Source organism: Rhinichthys klamathensis, unplaced genomic scaffold (genome assembly GCF_029890125.1).
Source record: "Rhinichthys klamathensis goyatoka isolate OS25496 unplaced genomic scaffold, OSU_Roscu_1.1 h1tg000177l_1, whole genome shotgun sequence".
NCBI classification, from domain to species: Eukaryota; Metazoa; Chordata; class Actinopteri; order Cypriniformes; family Leuciscidae; genus Rhinichthys; species Rhinichthys klamathensis.
The window spans coordinates 1,247,720-1,274,886 of NW_026606706.1; the positions used below are offsets into that span (position 1 = coordinate 1,247,720).

General features: G+C 38.5%; 1 protein-coding gene across 2 annotated transcripts; it reads left to right on the top strand.

Annotated features, from left to right (window-relative positions):
* Positions 1 to 5,007: 5,007 nt before the first annotated feature.
* Positions 5,008 to 26,451, top strand: dcbld2 (discoidin, CUB and LCCL domain containing 2). 2 transcript variants are annotated; one of them, XM_056260701.1, is made up of 15 exons: positions 5,010 to 5,312; positions 8,046 to 8,270; positions 8,895 to 9,032; positions 12,895 to 12,946; positions 13,027 to 13,099; positions 21,774 to 21,907; positions 22,929 to 22,969; positions 23,166 to 23,381; positions 23,466 to 23,590; positions 24,012 to 24,159; positions 24,241 to 24,369; positions 25,010 to 25,103; positions 25,299 to 25,345; positions 25,425 to 25,538; positions 25,622 to 26,451. In XM_056260701.1, the coding sequence occupies exons 1-15, from the start codon at positions 5,207 to 5,209 to the stop codon at positions 25,993 to 25,995; spliced, it is 2,016 nt and encodes a 671-aa protein (XP_056116676.1). In that variant the 5' UTR covers positions 5,010 to 5,206; the 3' UTR covers positions 25,996 to 26,451. The 2 variants fall into 2 exon arrangements, with proteins under 2 accessions (XP_056116675.1, XP_056116676.1); XM_056260700.1 differs by having other exon boundaries at positions 5,008 to 5,312; positions 24,012 to 24,369.
* The last annotated feature ends 716 nt before the right edge of the window (positions 26,452 to 27,167 follow it).

Sequence of the window (27,167 nt, forward strand, 5' to 3'; positions counted from 1 at the left end):
TCAGCATATAATGCTTATTATTAAAAAACAAAACAAATTGTAAACTCCCATGTCCATTATGATCTTCAAGGAGCTGTGTGTACGTACGTTTATGTATTTATATGAGCATTCTGTGTATATGTATGTGTGTGTTCTCCATATGTGCAGTGAAAAGGTCTTTTGTCCCTTGCCCTCCCCAACCTGGCCTACATTACATGCATTTTCACTCAAAGTATACAAGTGTTTTTATAGGACAAAGTAGCAACATAAAACTTTACAACCATGAATATTTCATATCAAACAACACAACATGACAAGAACAAATATCATTAACATTTCACTACATAGCCTACATTAAAACACTGACAAAATTATGCAAATTTGTCCTAAAACCATTAAAAGAAGAAATGGTTCTTTCCTTTCAAATTCTATCCTTGTATGATGCCCACAATAAATCAGCTTATTGTAAGTAGTAATTTACACTGCAAAATGAACTTATATTGTTAAATATGAAGCCAGCAAACCAATTTGTGCTTTATAAATAAAGATGCAGCAATGAAACCGCCTGTGTACAGTTTATAATGATGAGTTAAACCTGTAGCATATCCATAAATAAATAATAACACAGCTAATAAACAAGCATCAGTAATGAATAAGCAGTATAAAATATCACAAATTCCTTGTTGCTGAGAGTTATTTAAAAAAAAATGAAACCTCTGTGTCTGTACTATCAATATGGGGTTTAAGCAGCAAAATGTCATCTCTAGAATACTACGTATTAAAGGTGGGCAAAAAAAAGAGAGTTATGGACCATATCGAACCCATCAGGAGTCCATTAGATATCCTGGGTCTCTCTTTCTACTATTTGATGAAACGCTCAAAGCTTTGAGTATTGTGACTGATGTGCTCATGTCTCCCAACAGCAAAGCAATGCTGAAACTCAGACTGTGTGATCTAGATGTTCTGCACTGCTCTGCTGAGCTCTTTGTTTTGATAGACTGTCTGAGTCGGCCACCGAGGTGCTGATGATCAATGTCGACTCTCAGAGGTCACAGAGGTAAAGGAGATTCACTCTGTCTCTTCCTAGTTAATGAGGTGTAGTGCCTTAAACAGATCTGAGAGCAGTTCATCAAGTCTTGGGCTTTAAGGCTAAAAAAGAAAAGAAAAAACGAACAAAAGTATCATAGTAACATGGTATTCTTTGAGGTCCTTTTGAGTATCATCCAGCCTATAATATTAAAAATAACAGTTCCAAAAGGAGGCTTTCACCATGATGCCACAGATTTGAATAATTTTTTTATTATAAAGAATATTTTGTGCAATAGAAATGTTTAATGGTTGCCAATGTTTCATGATGCCATAAATAACCTTTATTTTTGGTACGTAGTATATTATACATAAAATACAGTGATTAATATTGTAAACATTCAGTACCAGAGTTAGAAACCCAGACCAAGGCCGAGACCCTTCAGGGTCCAGATCCAGACCAAGACTTGTTGGACAATTTCAATAGATGAAGAAATACAGTAGAACAAATGGACTTATTGCAGTGTTCATTTTCAGATACCCAGCAATAACTTTTTTTTGTTGTTGATGCTGTTGTTGTTGTTTTTTTGACTATGCATGCATCTGTGGTTTATGTTGGAATGTACTTGTGATCTGTGGTCACTGTTCTATTGTTTTGTTGTGTTAAATAATAATAATAATAATAATAATAAACAATTCCGTGGTATTTGCACAGCACCATGACCAAAACTAATAAGTGCCATATTTTTTTTGGAGCCACTGAAGTGTGGGAGATCTTAGAGTAAGACAGAAATATTTTAGTAAGCTAAACATAGAGATTGATGGAAAGCACAAAAGAGGGAAAAAGATGTGGTTTGTTCATCTGTGTTTGACATACATAGCAAGACAGGATGGTGTGACATGTCTGTGCTCTCATCAACTCATTCCTTCACAGCAGACATCTCTGACCCACATCAACCCAAAATCAAAATGAAAAGAACAGGGAGAATCGAAAACAAGCTTTTTAGTTCAAGAACATATGTAGCAGACTGTTGTACAACAAAAAGTTCATAGCAACAAATTAATGTTTATGATTGCTGTTGAAGATTTAGTCCCCCAAAAAGTATTTGGACACTTATGCCAAGTATAATATTGCATCAGATCAACTATGAAAACTAGAAGAAATTGTTGCGCTCTAAATTGACAAAAAAATCTTTTTGCGTGGAGCCAAAGAAATATGGAAAACGAACAAGAAGGTGGCTGGCCACACACTGGATTCAGTACAGACTGCAGAAGTCTATCAAAAAAAAAAAAAAAAACAGGAGTGTTTGAGCACATTGCTATCTTCAGTGCTCACTCTGCAACAAACCTTCACCCTTTTCTTGACAAATTAGCAATTAGGGGTCATCAGCTGAAATGAATTATCACAAGTACAACTCTATCACAGGTGGAGCTCCAAGAGAGTCTGATAATTGGCATGCATGACAAAATATTACAGGTATTCAATAGCAACAACAACAACAAAAGAAGAAGAGTAAACAATGCATAAAATCACAAATAATTCTTCATTCAGGGAATAAAGACTTAAGTTCAGAGATCCAGAAGGCCTCCCTTTGCAACAATTTCTAATCTTCTTTTTGTCCATTTCTTTGTGATTTTTGTCTTATATGCATTGTTTTTATACTTTTTTGGGGGGTAAAATGTCTATTAAGCTCATTATGTCTGCATTTATTTGATCAAAAAATAGTAAAACAGTAATATTGTGAATCATTGTTACCATTTAAAAGAACAAATCTTAATTATTGATTATATTATTATTTAATATAATTAATTATAATTATATTTTAATATATTTTACATATAGTTAAATATATTATATTTTAATTTGTTCCTGTGAATTTTCACTCAATTCTTCTGTCTCATGATCTTTCAAAAACCATTCTAATGCTGATTTGGTGCTCGAGACCCATTTCTTTTTATGATCAGTGTTGAAAACAGTTGTGCTGCTTAAAATTTTTGTAGAAACATGCATCATTTTTTTAGGATTCTTTCATGAACAGAAAGCTCGAAAGCATTTATTTGAAATCGAATTGTAATGATTTCTTTCTTTCTTTCTCAAAACATTTTCTCTTTATTTTTTCAATCAATTTAGCTGTTGTTTTTGTGAGTAGTGTGCTTGTGATATTTTCCCTTTTTTTTTTTTTATATCACTTGGTTTTTATATTTTGTTATTTAATACAACGATATTTATATCTAAGTGTGACATAATTAGCCAAACATCATTAATTTTGGGCCAACTGTTATGTCCATAGGGCATCAGACTGCTTGCACTACCTCGTATTTCCACCGTGCGACAGTATCTTCTTCTAGTAGTAATTCCTCAAGATGACAGGGAGTCTTGCACCTCTAGGTGGCGTCATAGCGTTAGAATTTAAGATTATCTGCTATTTCCCATGTCCACACAGAGAATGTGGACGTGCAGAGCAGACCTTGTTGTGTAGATAAAAGATAACAATTCTGGCTGAAGGACACTGATTCACCACTGAGCTATCCCAAGGACAGAAAGAAAGGAAATTAGATATAGCGAGAAAGAATGAGTTAGAGAGAGAGATGAATCTGGTGTTGTTGTGGTCCAGGGGAGAAAAACATACAAAAGTTAGACCCTTTCCCAGATATTTTGAACAAAGTGTGAGGCATTTAGAAGAGAACAAAAACTATTTGTATCAAAAACAGAAGTCCTTTACTGTATGTTCCTATTAAGATGACACATATTTATCGTTAGCAACCACTCAATAGAGATTAAGACACTTTTGGTGTTATTTTAAACTACTTTGTATGAAAAATATACTAGTAGGCCTACGTCTTCATGGTATCCTTGCTGTGGTTGACAGTTTTCATATTGAAGTAGCTTAGAATTAGTAAAATTATGCTTGTAAGAATACCATGTAGATGTATTAAAACTACCAAAAGCCTCTTTGATTCTAGAAACTGAAAGCTTGAAATGTAGTAAAATATATGCTTTCCTCACATTTTTTCATCTGCAAGGGAATGTGACATTAAAACTCCAAACCACTGATCTATAATTGATCTTATAATAATTTCAGAAAATTTCATATTCACAGATGTGAGATTCAGCCTCTTCATTCTGTGGGTTTTTTTTTTGTTGTTGAGAAGTTGGACATTTATAAAGCCACCAGCCAAGAGACTTAGTCTCAGAACTTCAAACAGATTCAATTATATATCTGCATCAAACAGAAATATAAACATGTATCATTAAACAAAACATTTCTACATTTCCAAAAGACGGCTAAATAGCCTACCTCTTCTTTTTTTGTTGTTGATATTTCAGGGTTGTGTCTTTATATTGAAGGTCCTCTTTCTAAATTTCACCCTTAGGTAGGACTAAATTTGCAATATCATGTGCACAACCATGATATTTGAACCAGAAAAACAAAATAGCTACTGTAAACGTGTGATATTCATAATTCTTTTGTCAAAACCATACATTTTATGTCTGACTGAGATGACAAATCACTGGATCAATGACAGTTAAAATAAAAATTAATTAATTAATTCCTTGAAGTAAACGTTAAATGCCAAATTGTATGTATTTTGTCCTACTCAGTGTTAACCATAATCATCATAAAAGTTATTATTTTTGTGATTATTATTAAAAACATTAGGCTACATAGCCTAACAATAGAAATGTTAATTTATGCACAGCTTAAAGTCTTTATAAAAAGGTAATATCTGATTATTAATAGACATAATAATAATAATAAGACTAAGAACATTATATTAAAAGCTATCATATAATTTTTTTTTTTTACTTTTACAATCGGTTTAATAATTTACTTTTATACTTGTGTTTTTATTTCCCGAATAACTTTGAAATTTTGTTCTGAGCAGCCTATATATTTCTGTCAAACAAAAACAAACCATTATCACCCTTATCCACAACAATGTATGGAATACCACAGAATTCCCATCTAGGGGCCGCTGTGTGGTGGGAGGAGCGGAAGTTGAGGAAGTCGTGTATTAGATCGGGGGATGAAGAGCCCGTGTTTGTTCTAATCGTGCGCCGCAAGAGTTCAGGAAGCGTCAATAAAACCATCCAGATACTAAACACACAGTCCCTCGCGCGCACTTATCGGGACTGTGACACGTGCGCGGCTGGATCAGGACACTTTTGCATTATGCATTCGGACTGCAGGCTGCTGGGATGGACGCGTCGGTAATGGTGGGCAGAGGGACCGGAGGGGCTGCGGTCTTCATCCTGATCGTCTTCATCGTACTCCTCGGTGCCAGAAGCTCGCGGGCGCAGAAGGGTACGTGATCTTCCGATGGGGATTAAAGTTTTTATGAGTTGGTACTTCTCATAAACTGCTTCACCGCCTCTGGGTTTGGGACCGATTGTGGTTTCACAACAAACTCTCGGGGTGGTGTGGTGTATGGTACATGAAACTAAACTGTTAGTGGTATCTGAAAGGTTGTAGGTTCAAACCTAGGCTCGGTTCATGAATAATCACAATTGTGTGTTCGATCAAGACATACACTAATCCACACCAGAAACTAACCAAGACAGCAGGACTGAACCTGTAATAAATTCAATGGGTAAACACTTCAGGTAAATAACGGAGTTTGTGCTGTATAAGTACGTGCGCGTACATTCTAGCATTCTTAAATTGTTGCTGTGCTACAGCTGGAGCAACAGAAGAACGTGATGACGCAACGCCTGACATGGGCCGCGCGCTCGCTGCCCTCGCAGCTTTCCCAAATAGGTAGTGAGTTCATGTGCTGTCCAGTGTCAAGCTGCTGCATTTAACAGCAGTATGTGTTTTTTTTAACAGATTCAGTCCTTCTCATGTAATCTGAAGTTAACTCAGTAAGTTTTTGCCAATTCGTTTTACACATACAAAAACAGTACTTTTGCAAAATATCATAAAAATATGCACACTCACAAAAGTTGAAGACTACAGATATATCAGTCCTCTAGGTAAAGATGTTTGATTCTACATGGAGCGAGTTGCCCCCTCATGGATGCCACCATTTTGATTCACCAAGACTGTTACCAGATTTTTTTTTTATTCTCCAACCCCCCCCCCCAAAAAGCCATTAAAAGGTAGAGTAGGTAATTTTCGGAGAAGCTAGCAATAGTGAGCTAGCTTTGAAAGCATAAGATCCCACCCTCCCTTCATAGCGCTCTACAAAGCCACGCCTCTTTCAAAACACATGAGCGCGTACAGCAGGGAGCAAACCAAAGCGCCACGAGAGACGGCATTTAACTACCTCATGTTTCAAAGCACATCACATTACAATAATAATAAACATAACTCAAAGAGCACTGACCTGTACCACCTGACAGCTGCAGATTCATTTCAGTGTTGATTGCCATTGAAACGCAGAATTTCGAGTCACGATTCGCTCTTGAGTATAACAGGTCACGGGTTTCCATCTCTTCCCTATTACAGTAGTTATGGCTTGAACGCAGCACAGCATAAGCTCGTTGTTTTAGTTCAGGAGGAACTGCTGCTGTTTCGGTTGCGATGCTCAGTGATTGACGTCTGTCTAGCATGAAACGCGCTGATGATGATGTGAGATGTGTGCGCGAGCAGGGTGCGCAGAGGTATAAAAATGCATACGCTGACAAGCAGGAAAGGCATCAGCTGCATCTGAAATTGCATACTTCCCTACTATATAGTAGGCAAAAAACAGTATGTGACAAAAGAAGTATGTCTGAATTCACAGTACCAATGAAAGAGTTGGCAAAAAGTATCCGGATGACCCACTTGCCATGAGGCCACTGGAGAGGATTTATGAATGGCAGTGAAGCGATGTAACTGATGCTGGTAGGTCACATGATAAGGGCAACATGGCGAATGTAGTAGGTCCGAATTACATTCATCACACACATTCGTACTGTATAGAACATACTTTTTAGCGGTCGTGAAGTAATTACTTATTCAAAATAAGTGCCTATTCAAGAGAGTATGCGATTTTGGACATTGTAATGTATTGCATATGTATTGCAATGATCAGACAAACATTTTATGGTCTTACGCCTTCCACAGACGAGATATATACACATACATTTAGACCACTTAACTTAGTGATTGCTATCAGGATGTGAAGAGACTTTCAACCAGCATAACAAAAAATGTTTCTGGAACAAATCGGCTACCATGCCTTTAATATTGTTATATATTATCACAAAAGGTCAAAGTTTGTTAAATAAACTGTTTAAGTTTTCCTGGGGAAAACGATAGAAATGTTCAATTGCTTTTTTGTAGCGAAGACTCCATTTCTTAGACTGTTTTCTGAAATAGCTGTTTGTCTTCACTGTCACATGATCCTTCAGAAATCATTCTGCTGATTTGTTGCTCAAGAAGCATATTTTATTAGTATCAATGTTGAAACAGTTCTGCTGCTTAGCCTAATATTTTTGTAGAAACCGTGATACATTTTTATCAGGATTCTGTGACGAATAGGACGTTATAGGACGATATCTTTTGTAACACTAAATATATTTACTGTCACTTTGATCAATTTAATGCATCCTTGCTGAATAAAAGTATTAATGAAAAATTTTCAGTGAAACATGTGACAACTAGCCCCATTTTCTCATACTGACTGTTATCTGTGGGTGTGGAGGGGGCTGTTGTTTTTGCTCCAGGGGTCTGAATATTGTCCAGCAAGGATTACGTAACAAGAGCGCAAGCTGAGTTTCATTCGGTGTGTAAACGCGTGACAGGCGGCGCAAGCAGCTGCAATGCAATGCGATCTCATCTCTCTGTCTCTCTCTTTCTCCTCTCTAGAGATTCAACAAGGAGCTCTTTTGCACAATTTCCAAGCTAAATATTTCACCAAATGAAGTTTAAGTTCTAAGTGACAAAAAAAAAATATCTGTACTTCTTAATTAAGACTTTCTGTTTGTCAAATGGTATTCTTTGAATTACCTTGGAATAACATTTTAAGATCACGGTGCATGATGTATATATATATAAAAGTACCTTTGAATTTGAGCTCTGCAGGGTGCTTGATCATTTCTGGATGTTTTTCAGGGGACGGGTGTGGACACACTGTGTTGGGTGTGGGCAGTGGGAGCCTGGCGTCATTGGGGTACCCTCTGTCCTATCCCTCGCACTCTGTGTGTGAGTGGGAAATCAGCGTGACCGCTGGACACACGGTCCTTGTGCACATTGCGGATCTTGATATCGATACAAACAACTGCCAGGTCTCTTACCTGCGACTTTATAATGGCATCGGACCAGGACGAACGGAAATTGGTGAGAAACGCTTATGGACTTGATGAGCATTTGTTGTTGTTGTGTTTTCCTGGTCCTCAGTCCCATTTGTACTTCCAATACAAATGGAGAGAGAAGGTTAAAAAGTTACTTTTCTTTTCAAAACTTTTGTGATCCACAGGCCTGTTTACACCTGGTAATAATAACATTTGTTGCCAAAAAATGGCCAGAAACTGATGTTAAAGTCACCGTGAAATCAAAATTGACAATTATTATTTTTTAATGGAAAACTGCAATGTTTGTTAATAATGTTTTATCTGTGCACAATACATTATATATCAAAATGCATGTGCTCTTATAATCTTTAAGCAAAAATATTAACTCACACCCACGAGATCGCATCAATTAGCAAGCAACAATGATCCAATCGATTCCCACTGGATAAAATCAAGTCCTGCCATACAGTTTTTCTTGTTCAAGAAGCAGTTTCATTCTAATATACAGATCAGAATATGGTAGAAAAGATGTTTGCAATTTCCTTTTCATATCAACTTTAAAAATGGGTGTAAACAGGGTCTTGGTAATAGCAACAAAAATGCCCACTAATGTACAGATTGTTGCCAAGTAAATGGAAATTGAGTATTATTCTCATTTCTGTCTCTGCAGTGAAGTTTTGTGGAGGGAGAGAATGGAGAGATGCTGTCATAGAGTCGAAAGGGCATCAGGTCACAGTTCAGTTCATGAGTGGACCACACAACAACGGCCGTGGCATCTTCCTCTCATACACCAGTAGTCAGCACACAGGTAACCATTCTGGAACAGATTTTTTTATATATTTATTGATAGTCTTCACCTCTTTCAAAGCTTGTGGAAGTGGTGGTACGGTACATCAAAATGATGGTTCGGTACGTACCCAGGTTTGATATGCTATCAGCACAGCAGGGGGGGGAAACAAACCCTGTTGTTTTTTGTTGTTTTGTTTTATTAAACATTACTTTACTGAACAAACTATGTCTTTCTTTATAATAAAAAAAGTCAGTCAATATTCCTGGAACTTTCAGCAACATACACTGCAGTTTATGGTGCTGTTGTAATTGGGGAAGAGATTGCAAGAAGTGCATACTCTTTTAGGTGCAAAATGTGTTAGCAAAATATTTTAGAATAAGATTAGTATTATTGCCTTTCTATTTCGGCAATTGTTCATTACAGTCTTCAGTGTCACATGATCCTTCAGAAATCATTCTAATATGCTGATTTGGTGCTCAGGAAACATGTCTTATTATCAATGTTGAAAAATAGTTGTGCTGCTTAATATTTTTGTGGAAACAGTGAATTTTTTTTCAGGATTCTTTATAGGAAGTTCAAAAGTCACTGTTGATCAATTTGATGTGTCCTTGCTGAAGAAAAAACAATTTCTTAAGAAGAAAAAACAATTTCTTAAAGAAAACAACTTTTTAAAGGGTAGTGTATGTGTGCAAGATTGTGATTTGTATGAATTAGTGTTGTTGAAGTAGGCTTGGATGTCTCGGGACACACAAAAGAGCTGCTATGGAAACTTTGTGTGTGTGTTTGTACGTCCAGATGAGAGTGAGGGACATCATGCGAAACTGATTATTTCAGGAGTATGTTTCTGACTCTCAGGGTGTTAGGGTTTTTCCTGGTTCCAGGGTGCGTCCTGAGAGCTTATGAATGACAGGCGGTTCATTTAACAGATGCGTCAATAATTTAAAGTCATTCAGGAAATGATGTAATGGCCGTTGGTTCTTATGTCATACCGTGCAAAGATGGCTCAGAGATGGAAATGCATTCCAAGCAACTAGATTTTTTCCACTTTCTTACAAATGTGAACACTTTCCTGTGCGAAAGTGGATGCCATGCTGTTAGGGTGTTGTGGGCGGTTGCCAGGTGGTTGCTTACTTGCCAACTCCTGAGTTCCCTCAACTCCGGGTCCCTCCTTCAATGGCTTTAGGATTTTTCTTCTTTACATCAGGTGGAAATCATAAGTCGGATTGCTTAGAAAGTCAAGCCAGGTCAAGGTCTCAAAGTTCAATTTCTGGGATCAGTAATAGCAGTTCTAAGTAATAGCACACCTAGGTTAAATACGCTGATCGTTGATTGAAGAAAAATAGCATCCATGTCTGTAGCATAAACAGATTGGACTTCTCTAAATACTAAACTTAGACATCAAAGTATACTTCAGTTTTAATGTGAATGCTTAGCGTATACATACAGCATACATAAGTTGCGTTCACGGCATGTTGAAATTACCACAGTTATGAGATTCCGACTCGATATTGTAAGAAGCGTTCGCATCTTTGTTGAACGCTTCCTTGTTATATTGTGGTTGTGTCTATTGATTACTACAATCGATTCATTTTGGTGTTAATAATGTTTCCATAGAAACGCATAATTCAGAGTCTGAGCAATACTTTGCCGAGTCAGTCTCCAATAATTAGTTGTCGTCTCCTCTGTTTCTTTTTTGATGGTGAAACAGTAGGCCGGGTCTATTGTGTGTTAGTACTAATTAGTCCAAAAAAAAAACATTCAAGGAACATATGTGAGAAAAATCTGCCTGTGTGTACATCACATGCTAATAATGAAATTTTAGTCACATGCACTGTACACATACTAGTGTATACTTTAGGCTTTAAATTATACACTCACCGGCCACTTTATTAGGTACCCCATGCTAGTAACGGGTTGGACCCCCTTTTGCCTTCAGAACTGCCTCAATTCTTCGTGGCATAGATTCAACAAGGTGCTGGAAGCATTCCTCAGGGAGTTTGGTCCATATTGACATGATGGCATCACACAGTTGCCGCAGATTTGTCGGCTGCACATCCATGATGCGAATCTCCCGTTCCACCACATCCCAAAGATGCTCTATTGGGTTAAGATCTGGTGACTGTGGAGGCCATTTTAGTACAGTGAACTCATTGTCATGTTCAAGAAACCAATTTGAAATGATTAGAGCTTTGTGACATGGTGGAAGTAGCCATCAGAGGATGGGTACATGGTGGCCATAAAGGGATGGACATGGTCAGAAACAATGCTCAGGTAGGCCGTGGCATTTAAACGATGCCCAATTGGCACTAAGGGGCCTAAAGTGTGCCAGGAAAACATCCCCCACACCATTACACCACCACCACCAGCCTGCACAGTGGTAACAAGGCATGATGGTTCCATGTTCTCATTCTGTTTACGCCAAATTCTGACTCTAACATCTGAATGTCTCAACAGAAATCGAGACTCATCAGACCAGGCAACATTTTTCCAGTCTTCAACTGTTCAATTTTGGTGAGCTCTTGCAAATTGTAGCCTCTTTTTCCTATTTGTAGTGGAGATGAGTGGTACCCGGTGGAGTCTTCTGCTGTTGTAGTCCATCCGCCTCAAGGTTGTGCGTGTTGTGGCTTCACAAATGCTTTGCTGCATACCTCGGTTGTAACGAGTGGTTATTTCAGTCACTGTTGCCCTTCTATCAGCTCGAACCAGTCTGGCCATTCTCCTCTGACCTCTGGCATCAACAAGGCATTTCCGCCCACAGAACTGCCGCTCACTGGATGTTTTTTCTTTTTCGGACCATTCTCTGTAAACCCTAGAGATGGTTGTGCGTGAAAATCCCAGTAGATTAGCAGTTTCTGAAATACTCAGACCAGCCCTTCTGGCACCAACAATCATGCCACGTTCAAAGTCACTCAAATCACCTTTCTTCCCCATACTGATGCTTGGTTTGAACTGCAGGAGATTGTCTTGACCATGTCTACATGCCTAAATGCACTGAGTTGCCGCCATGTGATTGGCTGCTTAGAAATTAAGTGTTAACGAGCAGTTGGACAGGTGTACCTAATAAAGTGGCCGGTGAGTGTAGCTGTGTGCGTATGTACTATGTACACGTAAAAACCGGAGCAAACATTTGGATTTTTTCAATTAGTGATGTGATTAAACTCTAAGCATGAGAGAAAGTAGTGCTAGTTATTTTTGTAATAATGTCTAATGCTACAGGAAAGTTTCAGTTTGTGATTGTTGAAACTTCAGTGTAAGCACATTTGTGAAGGTGCTCTTTACAGCACGGCACATCCTGAGCCTCCAAATCTCTGGAATCACAGCTGTGCACTCGTGTTTGATGTGTCTTAACAATGACATTTGCACTTTGACCTCTGGGGCTGTCTGAGGTCAGGGGTTCACACTGCCATGTGGGAGCTACACCTGTTTACCGCAGTACTGAGAGTGTGTGTGTGTGTGCGAGAGATCATATTTCCCATGAGTCAGGAAAGAGACAGATGAATCCATGCTGTGGGTATGAGTAATGGGTACAATAACACCACAAAATACCTTGAACCTTAGATGCGCTCACACAGTCATACACAATTGTGGCAGGACATTTTGCACCACTCACTTTTTCTTCAGAAAAAGTAAAGGATGAAAATCTAGTTGGTCTTGATCTGTTCATTCAGATAGAGGCTTTTATCCACAAATATGAAACCTAATACACCAATCTGTTACACCACTTACTGAATGGCCAGTGTGCACTTAACACACACGCGCGCACCCACACAAAGAAAATATGCAGCCTTTTGTGTGTAAGGATGACATTAATCAATAGTCACCATGGCAACCATCTAATGTGCTGTTTTATAAAATGCGTCTCTCTTTTCTCATCTTTCAGACCTCATCACCTGTCTGGAGAAAGGAGAGCACTTCAGTGAAGCGGAGTTCAGGTACGCACATTTATAGCTGTCTGTGTGTTTGTGCATGTTCTTGCGTATGTGTGTCTCATTTTACCAACCTGCATTTGCAGTAAATTCTGTCCTGCTGGATGCCTGACTGATTTCGGAGAGGTTTCGGGAACCATACCACACGGATACAAAGACGTAAGTATGCCGCTATTGAGTGGATGTTGGATTAAAGGGTTAGTTCAGGCAGAAATGAAAATTCTGTCATCATTTACTCACCCTCATGTTGTTCCAAACCTGTATGACTTTCCTTCGTCTGTTGAACACAAAAGAAGACATTTTGAGGAATGTTGCTACCCAAATAGTTGATGGTAGCCATGGAATTCTACAGTCAATGGCTACTGTCAACTGTCTGGTTACCAACATTCTTCAAAATGTCTTCCTTTGTGATGAAAGAAACCCATAAAGGTTTGGAACAACATGAGGGTGAGTAAATGATGACAAATTTTTGGGGTGAACTATCCCTAAGCGCAAAGTATACTTCAGTTTTAACGTGACCATGAGCATACGCATACACCCAAACGTGCAGCCTTTCAAAGTTGATAGTGTGTGCCAACACAGGTGATCAACACATGCACACTAGTATAAGGATTCATCCTTGTCCAGTGTTTTTCTATTTCTCTCCAGAAGTTAAGAGTGATAAAAATGTCTTTCTTTGTACTCTACAGTTGTACTGTTGATTTGCGTGTATTATCCCCTCACTTTATCGCTAATCTTTTTTTGTTGCGGTCCTGGGTGGGTTGTAGCTCTTGTTGTTCCATCTGTTTCTTTTCTCTTTTTTTACTACTGTGAAACAGTGGCTGGGCCAGTGTTGCCAACTTGTGGACTAACTAATTAGGAATAATAATGTGTTACGCCTAAAGTATACTTCAGTTTTGACGCGAACGCTAAAAAATGTGTACAGCCGAACATGCAATCTTCAATAGCCGAACACTGCATTTGATAGTGTGCGCGAACACCAAGCGGCAACATTCTAATCTGAAAAATGAAGCCTACCCGGAAGTGCGAAAAACTGCAATACATCGAAGATCCGCTAGAGGGAGGTCCCAAAAGGGAGCAAATATCCATAGACCCCATGTTAAATGTTTTTTCAATTTTGCCGTTTTCACAGCATAAATCCATGTTTTTACAGGTTGGTCCCATGGACTTTTATTTTATTTTTCGATAGGTTCCGAGTGCCTGACAACCGTGAGGGGGGTGAATTATTTTCTAACTCGTTAGTTTAGATCGTATTTAGATATAAAATGTATGACAAATAAGGGCGTGGTTAACTTTGATTGACAGCTTGATTGACAGCTGATAACGGGCTGCGCCGAGTGGAATTCCTGAAATTTGACGTCTCGGCCATGATCTGACACAATACATCATACCACCTCTGTAGCCTTTCTGAACATTTGTATTGAAATATCGTACATAAAATGGGTTGCTATAAACTGCACTAACCGACACTGTAGGACTAGGAGTACTTCGCTCCATTTTTTCCGGTAAGAGACATTCCACTACTATTTCACGTAGTTAGTACTATTTAGCATCAATGTTTGTGGGCAGTGGCACTGCAACAGTTAGCATTAAATCGCCTCGGATAAGTAAGCGTCCGAGGTAGGGACAGGTGGGGTTTTGGGGGGCTAATACAATGCTAAATCATAAATCAGATGTACCTATGTACAATAACATACCGATGTCCAGCAATCGATTTAAATAGTACATTTTGTTTAATTTGTCGTTTAATGCGTCTGCCAAATGAATAAATGTAACATAAGAATAGACTGATATGTCCCACATTAGAGTGTTCTCGGTGTGCTTGGCTGAAGAGGCGCGTCCACTGGCCGGCTCAGTCTCACACAAAGCCCGCCCTTTTACCCATATATGGATTGGCCAGAAGGTGGGCGGGGTTAGGATTTCCCAAGATTTTCAAAAGATGGCGCCGCCCATACCCCCCATAAACGGCCTCAAAACCGTTATTCAGAAAGTCAATGGGTGACGTCAAAGACGCTTTGTCCATTTTTTTTTTTTTTTACAGTCTATGGCGAACACAGATGCTTGACACATGCACATTTGAAAGTTTTTATCTTTGCCCCGTGTCTGTGCTATTTCTCTCCAGAATGACCGTCTGACCAGAATGACCGTCTTAATTCTCCTCACACAAGCGTTTGTCAACTTGGTCGTCAATTGTTGTTGTGGTCTTGTGTAGTTTGTTGCTGTTGTTCCGTTCCCCCGTCCCCTAATTAGTGCAAAAATTCAGGCACAGATGCGAACTGAGCGTACAGGGTATGCACAGTTTGAAGAATCTGTCTGTGCACGTACAATACGAGCGTACTATGCTGATGATGAAATTCACGCCACATGCACTGTACGCATACCTAGCATACACTTAAAAACCGAAGCATACTTTGGGCTTTAATCACTCTTTTTCATGGGGGTCAAAGCTTTTAAGCCTCAAAAATGAAGTAAAAGCACCTTAAAGGCATCTTAAAGCAACACCAAGTAACTTTTCCTCTGCGGTCGCCCTACAGGTTGGAAGCGGAATTGTCCATTACTGTCCTAAATCATTTAGCCTACCGCAGCCTACTGTCGCACGCGCACGCACGTACATGCTCTCTGTTTATCCAGCACCGGCTTTGGAATCATGATGACAATTCAAAAGCTACCCGGCTGCTAGGTATCTTACATGTCTACTGTCGAGTACGCTCCACCTATCGGCAATTGTAACGCTTGCCATAAAGCAAGTCAAATTTGTAGTTTTCTTTTGTCTCATTCGGACTACAGAAACGCAACCCGATCTGGCAATCTTACATAGCTTGGATATATCAGATAAAGGACCGCAAAGCGGTGGCATAAGTGCATTTCACCATGTCACGACTTGATGAACCACTGAAACGATTTTGAAAACATTATTTTAAGGTAAAAAAATCTTACTTGGTGTTGCTTTAAAAGTGCTCCATTTGACTTATGCACTATATTCCAAGTCTTCTTAAGTTGTACCAGAAAACGACTGACATTTTAAGCCGCTATTCATTAGGGGTGTAACCAGGGGCGGACTGGCCATCTGGAGCACCGGGACTTTTCCCGGTGGGCCGCTGGCCAATCTGGGCCGGCCCGGTACACAAATATATATACAAAATATTTATAAAATGACGGAAATCATAATATTACATTTCTTTTCTATGAATGAGGGAATCGATCGCGCGGGCGCAGCCGACAAGGAGTGTGTTTCGTGTGCATGCATGTGAGTGTATCCCTCCCTGTTAATTAGTTAACTTTGGTCTACTCCATTGCGTATCTTGAAACACGCCCTCTTTCACGTCCTGGAAAGTGGAAACACACCAAGCCGCGCAGATGAAAGCCGACTCCCTCGCTTCTGTCGCGGGAAAAAAGCTGCACTTGAACCGACTTGAACACACCGAGAGAACTACAGCCGACTGACAGCTAGAATGCGCGTTCTGCTCCTGCGTGTGAATGAGACAACTGTCTATTTCTGCAGATATATCCATCTATATTCGACATTCAAAAAGAGAAACCGACGCTGCCCGCTGCAAATACACAAACCGTTAACAAAGCAGTGCGTGCTTAGTTAACATTACAGTTTTGAATATCAATCCTGCTAAACACTTTCTTTATTCCACTCCGCTCATGTTAATATTTAAATATTCGCCAAGGAACACTCGGGTATTATGACGTAACATTAAAACAGCCATGGATGAAAAGGGGAAGAAAAGAAAAGGTGGAGCTGAAAAGTTACGCGTTAAAAAAAGCATTAGAGATAGATGCTGTGAAATGCTTCAAATTAACAGATTATACATTTGGCGCGAAGAGTAGCAGTTCAGCAGGCTCTGACGGCTCTAGCTCCCCCTGACTAGCTGATATGCTGTCTTTATAGTTTTATATTAATAATGTTGTGTGTCTTAATGTTCTTCTGTTTGTTTCCCTTTGGTTTTACAAATATGACCTAATATATGTTGTGTTACTTAAAATAAATGTTTAAATAGCATTTGTTTTTGTATTGTGTTATATTTGTATGCTATAAGTGGTGTTAAAAAATATTCTGCACATTAATGGGCCAATGTGTTGTGATGTGGGATGTGGTGGGCTGCTGTGGGCCAGAAAGTCCAGGGCCACTTTTTGGTCTCAGTCCGCCCCTGGGTGTAACAATACATCGTGTCACAATATATCGCAATGCAAAAATGCAACAAAATGTATTGTGTATAGTTCACCCAAAGTGAAAATTACTGTGTGTGAAAAACAAGTTTACAGAGTTTTAGTGTCAGTACGACATTAAACTACTATGTATAATGTTGAATAATGCAATGGGGGAATCTCTTATGTTACCAGTAAAAAGTGGCCTACATTATTTTAAATATATCTAGTCAGTGAAAGAGTGCAACTTGTGCAAGCTTAAAATAATTCTGTTTTCAGCTCCAGAATCATGAATATTTGTATTCTGGTGTCACTAGCACCAAGTCCAAGCCTATTCATTTACAACCACAATGTAATACCAAATAAAAATGTTATGTTATCGCAATAATATTGTATCGTGAGTTCAGTATCGTGATATGTATCGAATCGTGACATGAGGGTTTTGTTACACCCCTACTACTATTCATTGATAATCTTGTTGATAATTGATAATTATCAACAAGATAATTCCAGTGAGCTCTCAATTTGAGAACCACTGTGACCAGATTGAGTCATTGAGTTCACTGAAAATATCTGACTCAGACACCACTCAGGGACACAAGAAGTGCGGGTGATCTTGCTTCTTCATTATATGGTTTGTTTATCCTCTTTAACTGTGGTAATTCAGTCATTGCTCTTTAAAGTAAAATATTCTCTTTGGATCCATGTTTGAAATGTTCCATCTGAATTCTTTACATTCTTCAGCAATGTTAATAAAAATTGTCCTTCATTCAATAAAGGAATGTGTATTAATGTGGTGCAAGAGAGAAGCTATTTCTTCAGTGAATTGCATCGTTTTAGAAAAGGTTGGTCATTGAAAACATTGGTAGCTGCAGAAAATGATCTTTCAGGCTCTTGAGGTTGCACAATTGCACAGATAAGCGATTCTATCATGTAATGTTTAACTATTTGTTTATACTTCAAAGCAATAGCATATTTTAAACACTTATTTAATTTAGCGTTTCTGCCTGCTTTCTTATCAGGCTTCCATTATAAGTGCATCGCCTATAAATGTTTTTACAAATTAAGTCAAAATTATTGTCGGTGGTAAGCAAAAGCATGCTGAAAATGCTTTCAGTTGTATTTAACTGCAGAATATTTCTAAGAGTGACCACACACTGTTTTATCTGTACATTAGGTCATTTCTGATGACCTCATCATTGCTTTAATGCTTCCTGCTTGCTTTAAACTGGATGATTTCACATGTGAATTTGTCAATTTGAACACAATAGGCAGTTGTCTTCTGAGAGTGTGTTTTTAAGCTTGAACGTGGTTGAGTTTGAGGGAAAGACAGAGCGAGAAGCAGGCGTTTTTTTGAAGTTGAGTCATTGTAAATGATTCTGTGTGTCACTTTCAGAGCGCTTGGTCTCCTAGGGGCGTGTTGGTATGCGCGTCTGTGTGTTTGGATGTATGTGCGCGTGTTTTTGTGTGTGTATGACAGCGTGTTTCTCAGGGAGATGTTAGATCAGGTTTGGCTGAATGGTTTTCTAATGCAGACCAGCTGACAACAGTCTTGTTTCTCAGCTCAGATACACCCTCAGAATTAGTGTGGGGCCCATATGACGCCTTGCGAACATGTGTGTGTGCCACGTTTTTTGTGGCCAGAGCAGTGTTTTATTTTGCCCAGAGGAAGTGGTGTATGTTTGCGGTGTCATTGTGTGTGGGTGTTGAGATTTTGTCTAGTGTTTGTGGTCTCATTGGTTTGGAGTCCCTACTCTGTGTGTGTGTATATATATATATATATATATATATATTATTTTTTTTTATTTTTTTTTTAACTAGCAATTTTACCATTATTCCAGTGCCGGGCAGCAAGTCGGCTCTGGCCATGTACACGCTGCAGATAGATGCAGTTGTCATTTCTCTTCTGAGTGCTTTAAGTCCTCCTGCTTATGAGTTTTGGAAGTCGTGATTTCACTATGATGTGTATTCAAGTGTCACCCTGAATGTAAGTGAAACATAAAACGCGCATCTGTGGATCAGATTGTTTAAAGGTGTTTATTAGGAGTGTTTTTCTTTCTGACAGGCTTATAAAACTGATTTAAATGCCTCTGATTCTATTGCTTTCACATGCACTACAGACATTTCAGCCTTAACTGAAGTGTGCAATCTTGATTTATTTGATTAATTGTGCATCTTTTGGACCCAGACAACTTATTAAGAAAGACATGAAGCTTTTAAAGCTCTAATTCAACTAAATTGAGGGAAGGATGCACATTAGGTGTGTAAATGATACTTACATTTTGTCCTTTATGTGCTGCCACAGCAGATGGCAAATGTGGTACATTTCCTGTCACCTCATAAGCTGCTAAATGAGTTGTATTTTCTGGCAAGCTTTATTGCTATTCTTCTTCAATAGTCCCCAAAATGCATGCAGAACAGCACTGTATAGTCAACATTCACAATTGAAACCTAATCCCAATACCAAGTTGCATCTGACATGATTCTTTAATGGACACAAACATATTTAGTTTTAGAATTCACAAAATCATGTCGACAACCAATTTTTTTTTAAACAACTCCACAAAGTAGATGAATTTTGAGAGCAGAAGAAAAGAAAATTGTCATCATTTATTCATCCTAATGTCATTCCAAACCTGTTTGACTAACTTTCTTCTGTGGAAACTTTCTTCTTTTTTGAAAAAGTCTATACAATAAGAATCAGTGGGGTCCAATCTTGGGGTTTGAACAGTTGAAACATTCTTCAAAACATCTTATTTTGTGTTTCACATGCAGAACAACATGAGGGTGAGTAAATGATGACACAATTTTAAGGTTTGTGTTGACTAATTGGTAAATTTTTGACAGCTGTAGTTTACTAAGAATTACAGGATAATAATATGTTTCTGGTCGCTAAGGTTAGTTTGTTGATCGGCCCAATTGAGGCATCCGATCAGCGAGTGAAGGTATTTGCGCGTTACTGTCTTTCCTCGTGGCAAAGTAATTTGATTAAAAAAATATTTTGTTTCATATGCATTTCCTCGTTATTTCATCTGACTCCATAAATGAAAAGGTTTTAATGATATCTGTGCATCATTAAATGTGAGCGAATGTTTGACTATTCTTTTTAACTCTTTACTGAAAATAATGTCAGAGTCAGTTAGAATCAAATGTAACAATTTATTATGTCAGGTAAATGTATCATGCCAATTTCATAATCAGTTCAAAGATGATAAATACAAAGCATCAAATGCTCAGAGATAAAGAGTAAAAGATGTAGGGTAAACCCGACATTTAGAAAATACATAATGCTGAAGTCTTGAGGTCCTTCAACATTATGGGCTGATCTGAGGTACAGAATCGCCACGAGCCGCCTTCAGCATCTCCCTAAATACTCAGACCAAGGCAGAAACCTCTTTTCAAATGTAAACATGAGTTCACACTGGGAATTTGCATTAATCACCGTCCCAGACTTACTGGGAACAGAAGTTGATTTACATGGGGGCACACCCACAGCAGTTAACAAGATACCTCGAAACTCTCCACACCTTATTGTTTCTGGTTTACTTCTGTGGGAATGAGACCTTTGTACTAGTCGTACTGAGACATTTCAAATGATACCAAACAATGTATAGTACTCTGATAATTGTTCACATTAAACCATATAGATTTTTGGGTGAATTCAGGTAGGGATGGGTGAAGGGAATGATGTGTAAATTGGGAGGTGATCAACTCAAGTGTGATCGTGTCTCGAATGGGGATGGTAATATAGCAAGAGAGTTCAAATGTTAATTTCCTTTGTTTTCTCAGAGAGTAGCCCTCTCTTCCAGTTTTTCCAGTCTTACACATGTTACTATGGTTTTCACAATGTCTGCAGTAACCCCGAGTTATATGAGCGACTCATTTATTCTGCACACAGCACACACTGAAAGATAATTTAATGAGTTTCTTTCCCGTAAATACACTACCAATCAAAAGTTTGGGGTTGGTAAGTGTAAAATATGTTTTAAAGAAATCTCTTATGCTCACCAAAGGCTGCATTTATTTGATCAAACAGTAAAAACAGTAATGTGAAATATTATTACAATTTAAATGTAAGTTTTTCCTGTGATGGAAAAACAGAATTTTAATACTCCATCCTTCAGAAATCATTCTAATATGCAAATGTTGCTGCCCAAGAAACATTATTATTATTATTATTATTATTATTATTATTGTCCACAGTTGTGGTGCTTAATATCTTTGTGGAAACTGCAATACATTTTTTTCCAGAATTCTTTGATGAATGGAAACGTCAAAAATACAGCATTTATTTGAAATGGGAAATCTTATGTAACATTATAAATGTCTTTACTGTCACTTTTGATCAATTTAATGCATCCTTGCTGAATAAAAGCATTCATTTCTTTCAAAAAAATCATACTGACCCCAAACCTTTGAGCAGCATTGTATACGCATTTGTCATTCCCCAAACTTTACAATGTGTATGTTGCTTGTGAGAACTCTGTGTAACTCAGTCTAAACTCTGGAAGAAGTTCCTCTTATGATTCATCCATCATTCTTTATCATAGTGGCATAAATGATACCACTGCAATTCTGCTTCAAGGATGTGACCTCATCATGCCAAGTCACAGCTTGTGGGTTTTAGGTGAGTGAATCAGTGTCAGCTGTCTTAATGTCTCACCGTCTCTTTCTGCAGTCTTCTCCACTCTGTCTGGCCGGTATTCATGCGGGTGTGGTCTCCAACACTCTGGGGGGGCAAATCAGTGTGGTCAGCAGCAAAGGCATCCCACACTATGAAAGCTCACTGGCTAACAATGTGACATCTGTGCCGTGAGTAACCCATTTGCATTCTTGCTTTCTTTCTTCATGGGAAAATCTATTTCATTTGATTACTGGGCTTGCAAGGCATTGCAGTTTTGAAATGTCTCTAAACTTTTTTCTTATTCGTTCTGCAAATTCATTCTGTTGAACTGCTTAATGCAGGGGTTCTGCATTAGGAAACATTATTATGAAAATATTAAGTTGTAATATATATATATATATATATATATATATATGTGTGTGTGTGTGTGTGTGTGTGCATACAGCATATTTGTAATATATATCGATTATGTTTTTTTTTTTTTTTTTTACAATTATGGAATTAGTCTAATTGCAAGTTTTATAACTAGTAAAAACCATCTGTCTTTCTTGAACTTGTACTTTCAAGTTGGAAAGCATTTTATGATTTTATGAAAGCTATAGTCATATATTGCACTCTTATTTTGCAAGAGCGTATAGAGGTGAATTAATGATCAAGTACTGTCATAAACATCAAAGCAGCACATGGATTCATCTTGGCTTTATGAATCGTTTGTTGCCATAGAAACAAATACTTTGATTCAGAGGACCCAAACTGCTCTAAATTGTAATTTGGTAATTATGGTATTTTCGACATGAACACAGCATAAGAGAACCGTGAACACAGCATAAGAGACAGCTTAACATTTGCATACTGGATGCACTTATTTGCAACCTTCTATAGCCGTCTACACTGCAAAAATCTTGTTTATTCTCATGTACAAATCTAGAAGCATGCTGTGTGCAAAACATCTCTGATGCAGCATTTCATTTAAACCGAATCGAAGCCCACAACCTAGACTTACTAAAGCGTTTTGCTGCCTTGCAAACACTGGTATTTCCTTCTGGAAATGCAAACCTAGTTTGATTCCTCTCTTTGGTTGAGTTTGTTACCATCTGTGTAATAAATTGATTGATTGGTTGACAGAATGATAGCCCTGTGTCAATCTATGTAATAAGTTGATTGATTGGTAGACAGAATGATAGCTCTGTGTCTTTCTCCCTCTTACAGTGGAAATCTCTCCCCCAGCCTTTTTACTTTCAAGACTAGCGGTGAGTGAATCAGTAATGTATCAAACTTTTTGTGTCTTCTCTATTTTTTGGATGTGCAGTACTTTCCAGAAACCAAAAAAAGTTTATATAACTTGATTTAATAAAGAAGTTTGTTCTTTATTCCTGTCACTTTTATAGAAATGGCCTACACCTTGATGATCTAATAATAGAAACTTTCATTTTCTCTCTCTGTAAGGTTGCTATGGCACTCTGGGTTTGGAGTCAGGGGTGGTCAGCGACTCTCAGATCACAGCCTCGTCGGAGTGGGAATGGGGCGGTCACGGAAAGGAGCCCACCGTCTGGGCCCCCACAGGGGCCCGCCTCAAAACACCGGGACGCCCGTGGGCAGCAGCCAACAGCGACACAAAAGAATGGATTCAAGTGGACCTGAAGAAAGAGAAAAAAATAACAGGTAGAGTTTGTGTATGAGAGAAAAGATCAGTGTTTTTATCTACTGTATGTCTTGATTGATCATTCAGTCGAATGTACTCCTCAGGTATTATGACCACTGGCTCCACCCTCCCAGAATATCAGTTTTACATTTCGTCCTATGAGGTGTTATATAGCCATAATGGACAGCAATGGAAACCCTATCAAGAAGTGAAATCAAATAAAAACAAGGTATGGAGGATTTCCTTAGTACTCTGGAGGATATAGTTCTGTAATACACTTAAAAAATACAAATATCGGGTAAAAAATAAAAAAACTTTAAGTATCAAATGAGCTAGGTTTATTATCAACATTTGACTTGTCCCATCTACCATCTTGATTTTATATATATATATGTGTGTGTGTTGTCGTATTCTAACTGCTGCAGAATGACATCACTGTTTGTATATTTCCAGGAAAAAGGGTTTTACATTCCTGTGGTTTAAGGACCCTGAAATTAAAGTGCACTCTGTGGTCATTAATAATGAATGTCCATCGACTGTCAGGGAGCTTAACGAGAAGCGCATTGATTAGGTGTAAATAAGATGGACCTTGGTCTGAGGCCAAATGTTCTTTGTTGCCAAGACAATGTGTCCTTGTGTGTCTGTAACAGATTTTCCAAGGCAACACCAACTATTTCCAGGAAGTACGGAACAACTTTATTCCTCCAATTGAAGCACGGTTTATCAGAATATGTCCCTTCCAGTGGCACCAGAGGATTGCTCTTAAAATGGAGCTGCTGGGCTGCCAGCCGCATGCAGGTGAGACTAATCTGAGAAATCTGTCTCCGATTTGGCCAAGTAGCTGTGCTAAACATGATTGGATCTCTTTCTGTTGGTCAGCGAGGCCAAGAATCTTCCATCCAGCCCCTCCTCCCCCTCGCAGAAAAAGCACAGTGCCCCCTCTGCAGGAGAGGACGACACACACGCCCAACATCCGAAACACCACCATGCCTCCGCACTCTCACGATGGTAAAAGCATTCTTTATTAAGTAAATTAACATATGTGCTAGTGAGCTGCCTTACCCTAAATTTAGGCAATGACATCGACTTTCTGAGGGGTCATTTGTTTAAAAATGCAAGATGCAGGGCTGTCAAATGAAAAAAGGTAATGTTTTTTAAAAGTTGAACTAGTTTGAACTCGAGCACCAGGTTTTTAGAACGCTGTTAAACATGTCCATCTCGCGCATGTTTACATAGAAACAATGGAAAAGCAGCGCAGTGAATGCAAAACGTGTTCTGTGTGAACGGCCTCTCAGGCAACATTCTTAGTAAAATGGAACATCATAAATGACTGATTTAAGATGTTTTATATAGACCGCAAACTCGCTTTTCACACAAAAAGCGCTTCTCATATGAAGTGCACTGATTTACGTTTTACAGTTGATTCCAGTAGTCTCATTTTAGTATGTTGCCAAGTTAAAACTTAAAGTAAACAACAAAAAATACAAACCATGTGCAAAAATTGGGTGAAATTGTCCCTTTTTAATTAGTCATAAGCATAGAGCATGCTTATGATGCCTAAAAATATTGTTAGGTAGGCAGCTCACTCGGGTTTTGAACAGTTCTAACGCTAGATTAATGTTATTAATGTGCTGTGTAAATGTTGCAGAGGTGGCACTGGTGGCAGTGTTGGTCCCTGTATTAGTTCTGGTTCTGACAACCCCGGTGTTAGTGATGGTGTGCTCGTGGCTGTGGAAGAACAGGTCAGTAAAAAAACTAAACGTTTAGGTATCTCAAATTATTTGGTATCTGAATAGTAAAAAAAATCACCAGCCAAAATATTTCAGCCTCCTTTTAAAACCTTGTTGTTCATAATAAGATCAAATTTAACTTGATGCGAGTAGGCCTAAAAGACTACTGGTTTCAGATAATATGTTCATCTGCATTCAAACCTACAGAAAAAGCCCAGAGGTGACTTATGAACTTCCGCACTGGGAACGCACAGGTGCGTCTGTTCTCACTTGTTTTCTCTTATGCATTTTCCCCTACACGAATTATTAAATGTGTGTAAATGTGTGTTTTAGTGTGGTGGAAGAGTATGAAACAGCTGTTGCCCTCTAAGCTGGATGGAGACGACTGTGTTCGTTACAGTTCCACAGCCCGAGTGGACCACCAGAGACCCCGAGTGGAGCCTGCTGGTACACATACAAACAAACTTGTAGATTTATGTTCCCCAACAAACCCTTTAACAATCTATTTTCTGCCTTTCCCATCTGCTTAGAATACGCCCAACCGCTTGTCACCGGTACCATGGCCTCTCTCGGACAAAGGTCAACGTTTAAACCTGAAGAGGGCGATGCCCCCGAGTATGATGCACCTATTCCACCGGAACATTACCATGCTTACGCTGAGCCCCTTCCTGCTTCTGGCACTGAATATGCTACGCCAATCATGATCGACAGGGCAAACCACCTATCAGGAGGCACTCTACCATTCAGGGGCCGTGGTTTAGTGGCTCGGACAGACAGCAGCCAATCAGCAAGCTCAGCCTATGACACACCCAAGAGCACATCTGATAAAGCCACACCCACAGAAGGACAGTTGTACCAAGTACCACAGAATACCCACAATGCACCGTGTCAGAAAATAGACTGAACAATCACAGAAGAGTGGACCCTTTTGGAAACCCTCGGCTGAACACTACCTTTCCTAGAAATCTGCAGATCAGAATGTTCCGCTCCTAGCCATCTCAAATTGTACGCCTCGCAAGTCCTATCACTGAAATAACACAAAGGAATGTCAGGAGAGAGAGAACAGCAGAGATCTCGTTACACTACTGTGTTTGGTGGGTGTTTTGTGTGTTCATGCGTCTAAATGTGTGTGTACGAGTGCATATATGTGACTATGCTCTGCTATCAAACTGTGAGTCTTTAGATATCTGTGCATTTTTCTGAGAGTGGAGATGTATTCATCTCGATCGCTCATTGTAAGGCACATTTTTTCCCCCTTAGGCAAAGATATTTTCATCAAAACCACCCTTGTGCAGAATAACAAATGATCGAATTTCAAATTAATCGACAAACACTCTCATAACACTGTGATTCACTGTCATTTTGCACTGTTGTATTGTATTTTGCTGTTACATAGGTGCCTTCTTTGTGACATAGCAACACATACTGGTTTCTCTACTTCTGTTCCATAACCTAGTGAGTTAACTTGCTTTGTACTGCCTTAATAGTGCAGTATACCAACTTATAGGGAGTAAATTAGATTTCATCATGATACAATTTGACATTGATTCTCCTAGCTAGCAATACAATATGTACTGATGATACCTCATAACATGCTGCAATACATTTACAATTTTATTAGATAAAGGGGCCTGCGATTCAATATTGATATTATATGCCTATTTTAGACAACCAGTTACATATTTTTTATTAACTTACAAATGCAACCAAACCTTTTATTTAACGCTCTAAAATATAAAAATTCTACATCCCAATTGGGACATCCACAACAAAAATACTTATTTTTTAAATAATATAGAAAGATAAATAATGAAAATTATAATTTGCTTATGCAAAGAGATGAGCAATGACAACAGTCAAAGTCTCAGTTTTCTGTGCTCCCAAAATGTGCAAATCCCCATTAGGACATAAACAACAAAATTAGGTACTGAAAAAATATATACTTTTTAGCTTTTAGTCACACAGATTTTTTTTTTAGCTTCAGACTTTAATTGCATCCAGTCAGAGGATATCAAACATGTTTGATATTTTGAGCTGATTTTTATTTTTATTTGTCATGCAATTCCTAGCAGCGAG

Excerpts from the sequence above, each read along its gene's own strand:
- dcbld2 (XM_056260700.1), top strand. The coding sequence starts at position 5,207 with ATGGACGCGTCGGTAATGGTGGGCAGAGGGACCGGAGGGGCTGCGGTC. Across the intron at positions 12,947-13,026 it reads TTCAGTGAAGCGGAGTTCAG|TAAATTCTGTCCTGCTGGAT; the intron begins GTACGCACATTT and ends CTGCATTTGCAG. Across the intron at positions 23,382-23,465 it reads GAAAGAGAAAAAAATAACAG|GTATTATGACCACTGGCTCC; the intron begins GTAGAGTTTGTG and ends TGTACTCCTCAG.